Source organism: Tribolium madens, unplaced genomic scaffold, assembly GCF_015345945.1.
Source record: "Tribolium madens isolate multiple individuals breed KSU strain unplaced genomic scaffold, Tmad_KSU_1.1 Scaffold_2;HRSCAF=44;Tcas5.2_LGX, whole genome shotgun sequence".
Taxonomy (NCBI): Eukaryota; Metazoa; Arthropoda; class Insecta; order Coleoptera; family Tenebrionidae; genus Tribolium; species Tribolium madens.
In genome coordinates, this window is record NW_025400995.1 from 779,260 (window position 1) to 793,081 (window position 13,822).

General features: G+C 32.7%; 2 protein-coding genes across 2 annotated transcripts; one reads left to right on the forward strand and one right to left on the reverse strand.

Moving 5' to 3' along the window:
• Positions 1–856: 856 nt before the first annotated feature.
• On the reverse strand, positions 857–3,504 carry LOC123006727 (leucine-rich repeats and immunoglobulin-like domains protein sma-10). Its single transcript, XM_044401430.1, has 2 exons — positions 3,347–3,504; positions 857–3,063 (listed from the first exon to the last, which is right to left on the reverse strand). Exons 1-2 carry the CDS (start codon positions 3,365–3,367, stop codon positions 1,030–1,032), a joined length of 2,055 nt encoding a protein of 684 aa, XP_044257365.1. The 5' UTR covers positions 3,368–3,504; the 3' UTR covers positions 857–1,029.
• Positions 3,505–3,579: 75 nt separating this feature from the next.
• Positions 3,580–6,492, forward strand: LOC123006729 (protein windpipe). Its single transcript, XM_044401433.1, has 2 exons — positions 3,580–3,883; positions 4,370–6,492. The coding sequence occupies exon 2, from the start codon at positions 4,377–4,379 to the stop codon at positions 5,892–5,894; it is 1,518 nt and encodes a 505-aa protein (XP_044257368.1). The 5' UTR covers positions 3,580–3,883; positions 4,370–4,376; the 3' UTR covers positions 5,895–6,492.
• Positions 6,493–13,822: the final 7,330 nt, after the last annotated feature.

A 13,822-nucleotide genomic window follows, 5' to 3' on the forward strand; every position in this document is an offset into this window, starting at 1 on the left:
TTGTTTACAATTTAAAAAACAAGTTTACACATTTATCAGTGTAAAGGGCAATGGCTAGCAAACGAGATAATTTTATCGTCATGCCCCAAACAGTAAATAAAATTCAGGTTAAGGCTAAATTAGCAAAAATTTGCGTGATTTTCTAATTACTCAAGGTGTTTGTGTTCGTGGTCCACTCGATTGTGACTGACAAATTCAATGTTATCGTTGGCATTGTTGACTGATTAGAAAAAAATACGTGAATTCTAACGACCAAAGATCGATTATTTCACAATAATCACCAAGTCCACTTCTAGTTCCTTCTTTTTTTTTGCACTTTTGACTCCCAGTATTTATTTCAATCAGCCAAAATCGGTCTGGTTAAGTGATATTAGCTTAATTTTCGTCACTGTTCAATAAACCGGGTTCAACAAACAGTAAACAAACAATTATGCAACAAGTTCGGTTCAAATTGAAATTTTGCAATGTTATATTATATAAAAGAGCTCACTAGACTCTTATCCACAATTAGGCCAACATAACTTCCGAACGAAGAAGTGAAAGCATTAACACTATAGTGATCAATGTTTAATTACAAAAATTTAGAAACGTAATATAGTCGTACCAAATATTCTACTACGAATATATTACAAAAAAAATGTTTTGTCACTGGACTTTCCTAGACTAAAAAACTTATTTACAAAGTGGTTTTAAATCACATCTCAGCTAAGAATGTATCAGATAAGAAAAATAAACTTACCTAGAAATGTGACTAAAATTTTTCCAATTTCGTAATTGGAACTTCCTTATCGTCCTTAAAAAAACGGAAACGTATACAAATGCAAAATAAGTGATAGCGAGACAGGAAAAATATAGACCCAGTTAAATAATTTATTATCAAATTTTTTTACATGTGTCTCAGTATAATTAATAAGGTGATGGCATAGATATACTGTACTACGTATTATCATTGAAAACAATAAAATAAAACAAAATTATAAACAAGTCAACTAACGTTACTTATGATAAAACACAGTTAAGTAATTAAAATTAAGGTAGGGAATTATGAACTTGGGGTTTGAACTCGTATCGATTAATGATGGGAGTTCGCGATCCGGTAAGGTCTTCAGAAAGTGGCCTATACACGGAGCCACTGTGTTTCTTTTGCCCTGGAGTTACATGCCACAAGGGTATCTTCGGTCGGGGAAGATTACCAGTATGCATATTGAACGATTTGTTCCTCTTCAAAACCAAGAGAGTGAGAACAACCGCCACAACGGATACTAAAACAGCGGTCAAAATAAAGACCGATGTGATGGAAAGGATGTAAGTTGCCCGTGCTAGGTTGAAGGGCGAGGGGACTTCGATGACCTTCTCGACGGGGATCTCCTCATTATCGTCGTTTTCCTCGTAGTCATCGTAAAATTCGTCGTCATCGTCAGGAACTTCGTCCAAGGTTTCAGGATCGTCCTTTTCCTCCTCTAAGTCAAAGTCGCAATTAGGGATGATTTTCGGCCACATAGGTTGAAGAACAAGCTTCGTGTTTTCGGCAAATGTCAATTCTTCGTGTGTTTTAAACTGGATACCGCCAACTTCCGCCGGATAAACGGACTTCTTGATAAAGTATTTAACAACTTCTTCGAGGTCAACCGTACACGTCAATGGATTTTCTTGCAAATCAATCACTTTCAGTTTTGGCATGACCTCAATGTCCTTAAGTCTTATCACAGATAGTTTATTGTGGCCCAGGTAGAGTTGGGTCAGTTCTGGAAGTTCGGCGTTGTAATTGCTCCAGACATTCTCAAGAGCACAACTACTGATATTCAAAATTTTCAACGATGGAAGTGCAGCAAACATAACTGGGTCCAATGGCAAGAGAGGGTTATTAGACAAGTCGAGTGTTTCCAATTTAGAGTTTTGACCGAATGATTTAAGCCCGATTGAAGCAATTTGGTTATTTGATAGGAAAAGTTTTTGAAGATTGGACATTTCGGTAAAAGCACCGTCGATTTCATTGATTTCATTGTTGGATAAATCAATTGTTGTAAGTCGTTTCATGTTTTCAAGCCCACGAGCCGATTTTAAACCGCAGTTATTGCACGAGAATATATTAGTCTCAAAAACAATTGATTTCGACTGGAAATTCGGTAATTTTTTAAGTTTATTGTTACTGAGATTGATGTTATTGAGCAGAATGTTTTCTGAAAAGATGTTATCGTCCAATTCGACCAAGTGGTTGTCCGATAAATCGATTGTTTCGAGAGATTTCATTGGATTGAAAGTATCAATTGGCAAAACAACAAGGTGGTTACCACTCAAATCGAGAAGAGTCAAGACTGTCAAATTTTTAGTGGCATTTTCATCAAAAATTGTCAAATTGCAATGAGCAAGACTCAGACTTTCCAAAACATTATCGGAATGGAACCTGAAACTTTTCAAAGGATTGTAGTCCAATTTTAAAGTATCAATTTCGTTTTTACTGAAAAGATTCATAGGTAATTCTGAAATGCTATTGTTTGATAGATTAACTTCTTCTAATTTTTTCAACTTCGAGAAAGCTGATTCCGGAATATTTTTGATAAGATTATTCGCGAAATTAATAAAAGTCAGTGATGGTACATTATCTAAGTTTGGTACTTCAGACAGCTGACAATCTTCACAGATGAATTCTTCTAAAGCTTCAGCTTTCAAATTTATTGTATTGCCAAATTGGATTTTTTTGAAACTGATAGTACCCAGATGTTTCCAATCAAATGCTGCAGTATCAATTGTGCCGACATTAGAATTTTCAATGTCTACTTCTTCTAATTGTTTGAAATCTTCAAAAGCATCATTACTAATGTGTTGGACGTCAATATTTTTAAATTTGATAAAAGTGCGATCTTTGGGGATATTTTGAAGAGTGTTTTTGGTTAGCACAAACTGATTTTTGCAATTAAACACTTCGATTGCTTTTCTCGTGATTGCATTCTGCTCCTTGCATTCACAACCATCGATGCAGTTAACGTTACTCCTAGGAGTTGTAGTTACAGAGCTTACGGCCGAAACGACGACAAGAAGTAGCCAAAATTGGTGTAATCGCATCTAAACCAAAGAAATTAATTAGAGTTCATGTCGCAATATGTGTTGCTAGTATTTTATCAACAAGATAACAGCTTTATTTATACCGTGACACGTAGGTAGACTAAAAATCGTTACGGAAAAAAGACAATTCGTTTTTAATGTCGCACCGACGAAAAACAATTGTCAATGTTGAGTACTGCGACTAACCTTGATGCAACTTCTTGTTGCGCATCTTTGCATTAGAAGATTAGTAACAAGTGACTTAAGGTTTGTTAACTGTAGAGGAGTAATTAGTAGTACTCACCATCGGTTTTTTGACACTCATGAGGCTGAAATAACGTGGAAGAGTCCGCGGAACAAACACTCCGCACTAGCAATGAATCACAATGTAATTCTACCTTTCTGTAGGTACCTGTGTTACTACAGGTCAGCTCCAGGTAATATCCCCCCACTACGCAGAGTTAGTTGATTATTAGTTGATTATTTTACGTGTAGATGGTGTGGAGTGGCTTGAAGAGACTTAAGACTTGAATCATTGCGTAATGAACGCATTTCCACATCGGGTGGAAGCAGCAGTACTCCGGGTTTCACTCCGTATTCACGCGTTCGAAGGAAAGCGCGCGCTGTCTTCAAATCGGTACTATTTTTAAATCGTCTTTGAGTTATTAGAAATTTGTTGAATTTATGACTGACTGTAATTCGATAGTGAGATAAGAACATTCATGTTAAGTGCCAACATGTGAGTGCAGTGAGGTCTGGATAGCGCTTACAGACAGTTACCAGCTCCCAAGTGCATCAGCGGTCCCGTGCACTTTATTTTTTCAACTTGACTCCTCAAAACGTAAGTGATTTTAAATCGTGCACTTGAACTTTTTCCAATGGGTCAAATTAAATGAAAAATTCAGACGTTACGCAAAATATTGTCTTGGTGCGTAATTGGTTTATTTTGGAGAATGCGACTTTCTCTTTCTCTTGTTGAAAAGTGCGGTGTGGCAGTGGCCCAAATTTTAAAATAATGGTTGCAATCGCATTTTGTGCGAAATGTGCCGTTACACCGGCTCGCTACCTACTTTTTGAGAGTGAATCATACGACATCGGGCAACCAATCTTGGTTTAGAAAGTGGTCGCGTTTCGATTTGTCCCTTTGCCGGTCCTGAATTACGCAACCTTTTTATTGTGTTCGCATCCTTGTGCATTCATTCATCAAGATGCGTGGACAAGTAGTGCGGAAATACTGCATTATTCCGTGGCCAATTGTCGGATTGTCACTGTCCCACAAGTAGCGATTAATTAATTTGTTGCATACTAATTGATTGATTTTTTTCAGGAACAACATGAAACTACTAGTGCTAGTTGCCAGTTTGCATTTGGCTCTGGGGGCGTCCATTGTTGATGTGACTTGTCCTGAATCCTGCACCTGCCAAATACAGGATGAACGATTGGAAACTTCATGTGACTCCTACGAGTTCATCAAGAAACTCATCCCGAAACAAATATCAACAATAGTGCGTTTAAATATCAACAATGCGTCGATAATTAACGTCGATTCCAAGTTGAAATATTTAAAAAATTTGAACTCTTTGGATTTATCAAGAAACACAATCACATCTCTACCATCACAATTCCCTTATTTGCCAAAATTGAAGAATCTGAACTTGAGTATGAATTACTTGAGTCGTGTTGAGTTCTCACAACTCCCGAAAAATCTACAAGTCATTGATTTATCACACAATTTGATTGAGAATTTCCCAAAAGACTGGACGTTTTTGAAAGAACTGAAAACTATTTATTTTCATGACAACCCCATTAATTGTGATTGTGATAACTTATCAGTTTTTGAACAACTCAGAAACGCTGGAATTATATCAGAGAACCTCACATGTGACCTTCCCAAGGAGTTTCACGGCCGATCATTAGATTCAGTTAACTGTTTCTTGATCAAAGAAAATTTGTTAAATTCAATGTTGGGTGACGAGGCTGGTTCAGGCCAAGACGATTTTGAAGCCAAAGAAGACACTCCATTAGACGAACAAGAAGAATTTTTCAAAGCTGAAGGTATTACCCAAACTACGGAAGATCTTACAGAAGGTAGTGGTGATGAGGGAAGTGGTGATACTCCAATCCTGCCAATTGAACCAAAAGCTTGCCATTTCAACTGTTCAACTGCCAATCCTATTGGAATCCACGACGAAATTAATGCTTCTCCTGCCCCCGACTTGAAGGAAGGAGTAAAAATAGTTTTCGAAGATGTTCTCCAACCAGAACCAGAACCAGAAACCACAACAACGACCAAAAGTCCTGTCACTGAAGAGATCCAAATCGGAAAAGAAGAACCAACATTTGTCAAACAATCAGACAAAAGTGAAGTTGAGATGTTCCCAACTAATGACACCGTTGTTGGTGAAATGGAACGAGCAAGTTTTGAAAATTCAAACACTCATTCTGTTTATATAGTGGTGGGTTTAGTGATAGCTTTGATTGCGTTCCTGATCGTCTACTATGTGAATCGGAAGAACCAGAAGCGGAAGAATCAACGCAAACGAAACAAATCGAATGAAAACGGCTTTGGGGAAGAGATGAAACCTTTGGGGAAGTCTTTGGAGGCTAAAGCTCCAAATGAAAACAACACCAAATTGCCGAACGAGACAGCGCCTTTGTTGAATGGCAATGGTAAAGCTAACGARGATGTTGAATTGCGTAAAAAAGATTCGTTGTCACCTCAACCTGAACGAGTGACGATTAAAGCATCAGAGCTTCCCGATTCAGTTCCGAAGACTCCAATTCTTGTCCATCGTCAAATAAATAGTAACGGCGAAGTTGTCACAACGACAATGCCACTTTATTCCAACTAGAAGGTACTAGTGATGTGAATACCTCAGTATTTAATAAAAGAATACGTATGTGATAAAATAATCTTATGCGGTCGTTCCTATATTTTAGTCTTCGACTTGTCCAAGTCGATACTTACGTAAGTTCGCAATTTTGACTGTTCGACTGTTATAGGCTATTGTATATTTACTTATTTTTATGTTTATATATTTATATATTGTTACCAAAGTAATTTTTATGTGGAGAGAGATTTATTAGCAGGTGGTGCTTTTACTGCTAAATAGAAGAGTACTTGTGGTAATAACTCGGTCCCTTACTTGGAAAAGTATTTGATCTATTTTGCCAGTGCCATTYGTTTCGATAAATCACGAAAATGGGTTTATTTAGCAACTTATTAAAGTTATCATTAGGCTAATTTAAYATAGTTTACGAATTGTGATTTTATTTAATTTGTTTTCTACTTATTTATTTRGAAATGCAAAAAATCGAAACTAACAACATGGATCGAGACCAGGGTAGAATTTAGTTGTTGTGAATCATTGGTTTATTTTGTAAAAGTTATGAACATACTCATTCGTTTTTGTATCAGTTTTGCAACTTAATAAATCGTTTAAATTTTAACTTTGTCTTCATTTTCCCCGAATTCAAGGCTGTAAAACACTGTTTAAACAGTTTACGCAATTAACAACGATTTCAGAAAATCAAAGCAATCAAAAGGAGCAATTACGTTGTCCCAAGGCCGGAAAACAAATTTTTACCCTTTAAACCGGCTCAAAATTACTAACAAATCTTTAAAAAGAGATCAAATTGCAATAGTTCACTTGTGATTCAACGCCAAGTCATAAAACGTGACAAAAATAACTCCTGATAAGATTAGACGATATAATTCTTCGTGTGAGTCCTTTGCAATAAAAATTATTTACAAAGAGTTAGAAAACAAATTAAAATTCATGACAGATGAATTTCTCAAAATGTAAAAATTACTCTCGGAACCGGAAGCAAGCCTACGTGTCTCGGTTCACAAAATATGCATCCGTTTGAGTGGACTGACGCCAGTGTGGTCCTATCTCTGATATAATTACATATCAATTTTGAAGGACACGTTTAAGTAAAAACAGATAAAGATTATGTAAGTCGAGTTTACACTGACGCATGTAGCGTTTCGCGGAATTCCAGGAAATAGGGGGTGCACAATCTCCTTTTTGCACGTTCTTTTCAGAGGGTTGATGTTGATATTCCAGCTAATTCATCTCAAGGGATGCCAAAGAATTAATAATCTGCTGATATAAAAAGAATCGGCACAACCACTAATCAAATACTTGTTCGAGAGCAAAAAGAGACTTTTGCTTCCTCACTAATTACTGTAGTAAGTGAGACTCATGCAAAGAACAAGTTATGGCAAGTAAAACCAGAAATTTGTGCAATTCCAATTACAGTGGAATGATATATCGCAGGGAAACACAGAGTTTAAACATCTAGGAGTGTCAAATTTTATGAATTTCTTACATTTTATCTCCTTATTTAGCCTTCAGATGTGATTGATGATTTTTTTACGGCAACGTCTGATACAGTTTATTACCATTTTATAGCCAAAATAATTACATTTGAAACAATGTAAACTCCATAGAAATAAAACTACGTTTCCAGATGTATTAAAAAATCCCAAATTAAGTTTTATTATTCAAGATAATTATAGCGAATATTTCCTTCATACAATGAAAAAATTATAATTACATTAATTACTATGGTTTCTGCCCATTTTACAGCGATTATTTGCAAATGTCAAAATTTTGCCGCGGTTAAAATGTGTCAAAATTTAATTGCTTCTGAAACATGAATGCAAACAAATAATTTGTAAAATTTTTGAAAACGATTTTTGTCTCATTTCGGAGTAAATTCTTTCGAAAATATTGAATCTGCCGTTGGTAGAAGTGTGATAATTAATTTCACAAAAATATGCACAAGATATTAAGAAATATGCTCCAATATAGGCCAAATATGCATTGATGTGCAAAACTTTTAACAATAAAAAATCAAAGTTTGGATAAATTTTTATTCTCGACTTTGTATTTTTGGCATCTTGAACGAAAGAAAATTGGTTTTACCTCAGACAAGCCATTTTATTAAGTTTTATCAAAAACAAAATTTTTCAAAATCTTTTGTTTTTAAGTTCTACAAAAATATATTTTTTTTAAATGACAACCCACTAAAAAAACATTTTTTTCATTAAGATTATAATCTAAAAATTACAACTAGCTATTTTATATTCATTTCTTTTAGTATTTTTTTGCATATATTGCAATTTTGATAAAAAAATGCATAACTCAAAAACAAAACAATTTTTTTTTCTCAAAATACGATCACATTTTTATATTACTTTAWTTTATATTAAGTATTATTTTCTAGAGGCAAATGATCAAAAAAAAAACGCTTAGTTCCATACTTTATATTCACCCTGTATAAAACGAATTCAAAAAGGAAACACTCAGCAGGATACTAATTTTTTCAGTTCGGCTTACAAATTACCGGTTGTTTTCTCTTTAACATATTTTGTAATCGGATCTTTTTTCTTAAACTGTCTAATTTTTAACTTGAACTGAAATTTTTGATTTGAAGAAAATATGCACAAATATGCAATATTTCCTAAAATATGCACAAAGTTGCCAAAARATGCATTTTTAATGGTCTATTTAATCAAAAAACATCAGATATGCATAGAAAACTTATAATTTTGTTGATGTACGTCTTAATAACAAATATGCATTTTGCATATAATCCGACCCATAGTGATAATAATAATTTGTTCGAAATTTATTATTTATTCAGGACATAATAAWAATAGCCTGACAAAATTTTGACGTTTTCCTCAAAACGTTTCGCTAAGAAGGCCAATTTTCCACCTAAATTGTTACGAGCAACATTTGGCAAAAACATCAAAATTTTATTTTATTTTATCGCCTATTTGGGATATTACTGTTGAAAAAATTCGTGGACGGATTTATCAGTAATATTGATTGGGGTATTTGTGTCAGGAAGTGGTATCATCCTGATATCAGCATGTGTGGCAAAGCAATAACTCTTTCCCACAAAATTTATAACGAAAACCGTTAAATCACTATAGTTGACATTGTAAGTACCTGTCGTTCAGGTAGAAAATGTCTGGTTAAGTGCTAGAAAGTAGATTTTGTTGAGATAATGCGTATTTGGCCTATTAAGTTAGGTAGAAAAATTTGCCGGAAATGACATTAGTCAAAGTCGCAAAGTCGGTGAATGCAAAATAATGTTATAAATATGGCTTTCAGGGCATGCCACTTCTATTTAGCATTAATAAATATTGGTAAATTGCCCATTTATGGATTTATGTACGTAGGTAAATAATTCAATGTGCCAGAGATTAAAATATTTAATTCGTACGGTATTTGGGATCAATAAATTATTATTATGAATTATAATAATTAGGAATTACAGAGTGTTGCATTTTGAAGTATTAACGTGTTTTCCAGTGAGAAAAAACAAAGCTATTACGCGAAATTGATCTTTGGATTTGAGGGTCCACAATGACGCATCCAGGATTAAATTATTATAATCAAAGTGCGACCTTTATCACACTTTTTTTTAAATACTGAACTTTGTTTCGGAAACTTTCAACTAAATAAATATTTTGGTACTTATTGATCGTATGCAAATGCAAAGGTAACGTGTAGAAAAAAGTTCCATTTATTGTTTGACGAAACTTACGTAATATTTATCGTCAATGTTAGCAAGTCATTTCTTATTGATTTTTCTAAGTATAATTATTTGAATATGAGACGATTCGTTTTCTATAAATATCGAACAAAAGCAAGACACTCAAATTTCATTTAATCTGCTGATTTTGTCGAGGTTCTCTTATTTAAAACCTCTTTGCAAGGTAAAAATTCAAAATTGCATTTTTTATTTGCCTTGAAAGTGTAAAAATCTGACTAATGTCAAGATTAAGTTACACTGACTCGGTTGTGGTCAACGTCATACACATTGAAAATTCCCATGTATAAAATTTGAATCGATATCAATCAATGATAAGATTATAGGTCATCAGGTGCTTAGTATTTGATCTTCAAAATTTTTGAGAGAATTTTCAGTTGATAAGATTTGTAGAAAAATCGCGGTCAAAGCAACTTTGTCGCAATATTTAATTAAATGCAGGACAAATAATTAAGAATTTAATTGAAGCTGAATTATAAATTGTGTAAAGTTTAACGAGTTTTTTAGTTACTATAATTGCGTTATTTTTTTGTTTATTTCTTTGATATTCTCTTTGGTGCAATTTTGGAACTTTCGCCGTGTCGGTAATTAGGGATATCATTAAACTTCATTTAGGTTGTTGCTAATTTGAGCCTAATTTGTGCTTGTGGTTGATTGTCAACGAAGAATTTTATCTCTGAGCCGTAACGGCACGCAATTATTACGTTACGTATCAAGTTACTAATTCGTTTCAACRACTAGCTTTGTTGACCGATTCAAATTACATCAAAGAAATTCGGTGGAAAACTTTCATGATTTATTCTAAAGSTYAAGTAAAATTAGCTCTTTTTTTAATTGGTACACGACCGGAAGAGGGACAAGCATGACATCCATGTCTCTGATAAAATAAATAGTAAATAAAAAAAATGAGACTTAACAACATTCCGTAATAACTAATAACTTAAGTAAATCATCGAAGTTGTTTGTTTTATGCGTGATAAGATTGAACTTTTATCACAAGTGAAGTGAAAGAGTGTTAAATAATTAAAATATGATTTCAAAGGGCCGGAAAAGGCTTGTTTTATTGATATTCTAAGGTCTTTTTTCGTCCTAAATCCYGGGTGCAAAGCAGATCTTTTAGGTTTTAGACAGCGTTTGAATTTTATATGAAAAGATGATACATTGTTATGGTTTCGAAGATTTGTATCGTGTGTATTTACAGATAACAATCCGTGTCGCGTTTATAACCGACCGACCAGAAACTACACAACTTTTTCATTTTTCTTTACTCATTTGCATGTATAATGATAGTGTTTAATTACAAAACGTGTGTAATTAATTTCTTGATTTACTTATTACCCAAGAACGGAATAACGTGTTTTTATTGCTGATTACTTATGAGAAATTGACAATGACAAAGTGACGTGCTTATTTACGTGTAATAATGTGTTTATTATTATTGTATGTATCCAGTTTTTCGGAAAAATCAATTTCAAGAAATGTCTAAAAATTTATTTGCAACAAAGTAACATTGTTGTGTATACGGTGCCAAATATAGACAAAGTAGGCAATAAAATACCTGAAAGGAAAACTAATAAAGCAAGAGAAACTAAGACTTTTAAATTGTGAAGAGTAACATAAAACAAGTAACTCAAGCCTCAGGAATCACTTTTAAAATAATCGAAGATTAATGTATGTAGTGAGAATTGCATTTTTGTTATTGGGAGTTTTATTTAATTATGCTCTACATACGCTTCATTTAATCAGTGTCGAGTTTCCATTTCAAAACCATTATCCAGGCAATTAATTATTATTAAATATTTCCATTTTCTTGCAGGGTGGTACAACACTGAAATATATTTTTAAAACTTGTCAATTGTGAGCAATTTCCTGAGTTTCAATCTTTCAGTAGACGTCATTAAGTTATTAGAAATCTGTAATAAAATAAAATTGAAAACCGCAAAAGGTTTTGTTTATCCTGTTTCCGACTCCCTTTTTTTTGTAATTCATCGTTTGATTTGTTCAAACATAAAATGAATTTTATAAAAATGCATGGAGGGTCAATGTCTATGTAAACCTTTTGTCACGGCGGCACATTAAAAGCTCTTCATTGATATTCCAAGATGACCAAAAGGTGTCTGGAATAAATAAATATTCAATGAACAAAGGTTGACAATGTAAAAAATGAGCAATTTTAATTTCAAAAATAACGATTTATGATAAGTTGTCACTGTCATAAATCAACATCAAAAGTTTGTTTCCTGGTCCTGGTAAAAATGGTAGGGACATTTGGGGAGGTCCGCACGTGGTATTTATTTCTGTTTCAACCTGTATATCTATGTAAAAGAGAAGTTGCATCTGTGCTAACAAAATTAAAAACATGCGGAAACTAACAATTATTTCAATGACTTTAAATATTGAAATTTTGAAATTGAATTATTAATTGGAAAATAATGTTTTAATATTAGCTAACCCGTGAAAATAATTGATTAATTGTGTGATTCSASAATTTTGTGACGCATGAACATCCACAAATGGAGCTAACACCGAAAATAATTTCTACTTTCAAGGTGAATGCTAGAAAATAAAAATAAAGCCAGTCTCCCACTGTGTAAAAATAACTGACTACTCACTAGCAGTCTTRAATGTCTTTAATTTARGGAAAATTATTACATAAGTTAAATGTAGAACAGAAAACTCGTTTTGAGAAAAGCATTGTTACGTTGATAAAGGTGTGCTAAATGCCATAAACCGGCCAATGCACTTGCCATTTTATTTTAAATTATCTTTTACTCTCTTTATGACAAAAGCAATACTTTTATTGTATTTTATAGGAGATATTATTTTATGAATTATGACCTATAAAACTTGCTGTTGTACATTATTTACAAGTCGAACAAGCATTGATTAATTACCACACAATTAAAATTAATTAACTTAAGAGACGTCTAATTGACATTCGTGAATTTTATTAACAAATTTTATTTTTAAGATTGTAATTTGACATGGAGTACCATCATATCTCAATTGGTTTGGTGTATAAAGAAAAAAAAAACTTTTTAAACAGCCATTTTACATGCTTGTTTAGCGTTACAGTACATCAGTTTGTTTATTTTTAACATAAATAAGTTGAGGAGGTAAATATATTAGTTTTTTCACTACTAGCTGTAAAAGATACCATTATTTAGTTTGTCGAGAGGTCGTAAAGTTGTTTTTCTTTCCTAGTAGTCAATAATCATTTTCTTTATGGACCAAGAGCTGTAATGTTTTAGAGGTAGCTAAATGCATGTTGAAGGGTATTACATTGATACAAATATTTCTAGAATATTATTATTGAAAACTATTACCATCACAAGTTCTAACGGAAGTATTTCGAGATGAAATTAATGCAAAATCAAAAAAAAAAATTCTCATTAAAAATATTAGAATAACTCCAACTGTAATCAAAACTGTCAAAACAACAAATGGGTTTATTTTTTGTTAAAATAGTATCGGGTATTAAGGCAAATTTTGACACTTTTTTCCTTTTCTTTGCAGTCTCTTTGTTATTTCAACAAATATTTCATATTATGAAGTTAGAATTTTTTTTAATAATTGCAGAAGTTCAAAAATGACATGATTATTAGCATTAGTTTTACTTTGCGTTAAATGTTATGTTTTTTATTGTCCTATCTTCATATACTTATTAAGTCATTGTAATTAGTAATAATAGAAATAAATACGGGAACTGAGAGTAATAAAGATGAAGTGAGTAATGAATATTTTTTAAGTGACTGTGAGGCTATTATTTAAGTAAACTTTATTCTTTGACAAATCTGAWCATCAAAGTACAAGGATTAAAATTTTATTCAATGTCACTGAGAGTATTGGTCATGAGATTATCTAATATATCGTTTTTATCCTTCAGATTTTTGAAGGTCTTATCATCACGAGATGATAATCTGAGTACACATGTTTGGATCATGGTTAATTTATTATCAAAATTTAATTTTGGCTTCATTTTTAGTTCTGATAAGTTTATTTAAATTTTTCCCACTTTAAATCTCTAGTCGTAGTCAAAATTGTAACATTGAATATAAATTATGGAATGTATCATAAATGTGATAAGATAATTGGATTGTTGCAAAATTTTTCAGTATTTGTCAGTTGATATGGAACAAGATTATAGCTATGAATAATAAGTTTTTCTGCTAAGAATAATAAGTTAATAACATATCTCTTCTCTATT

Excerpts from the sequence above, each read along its gene's own strand:
- LOC123006727 (XM_044401430.1), bottom strand. The coding sequence starts at position 3,367 with ATGAGTGTCAAAAAACCGATG. Across the intron at positions 3,064-3,346 it reads TGAGTGTCAAAAAACCGATG|ATGCGATTACACCAATTTTG; the intron begins GTGAGTACTACT and ends TCTTTGGTTTAG.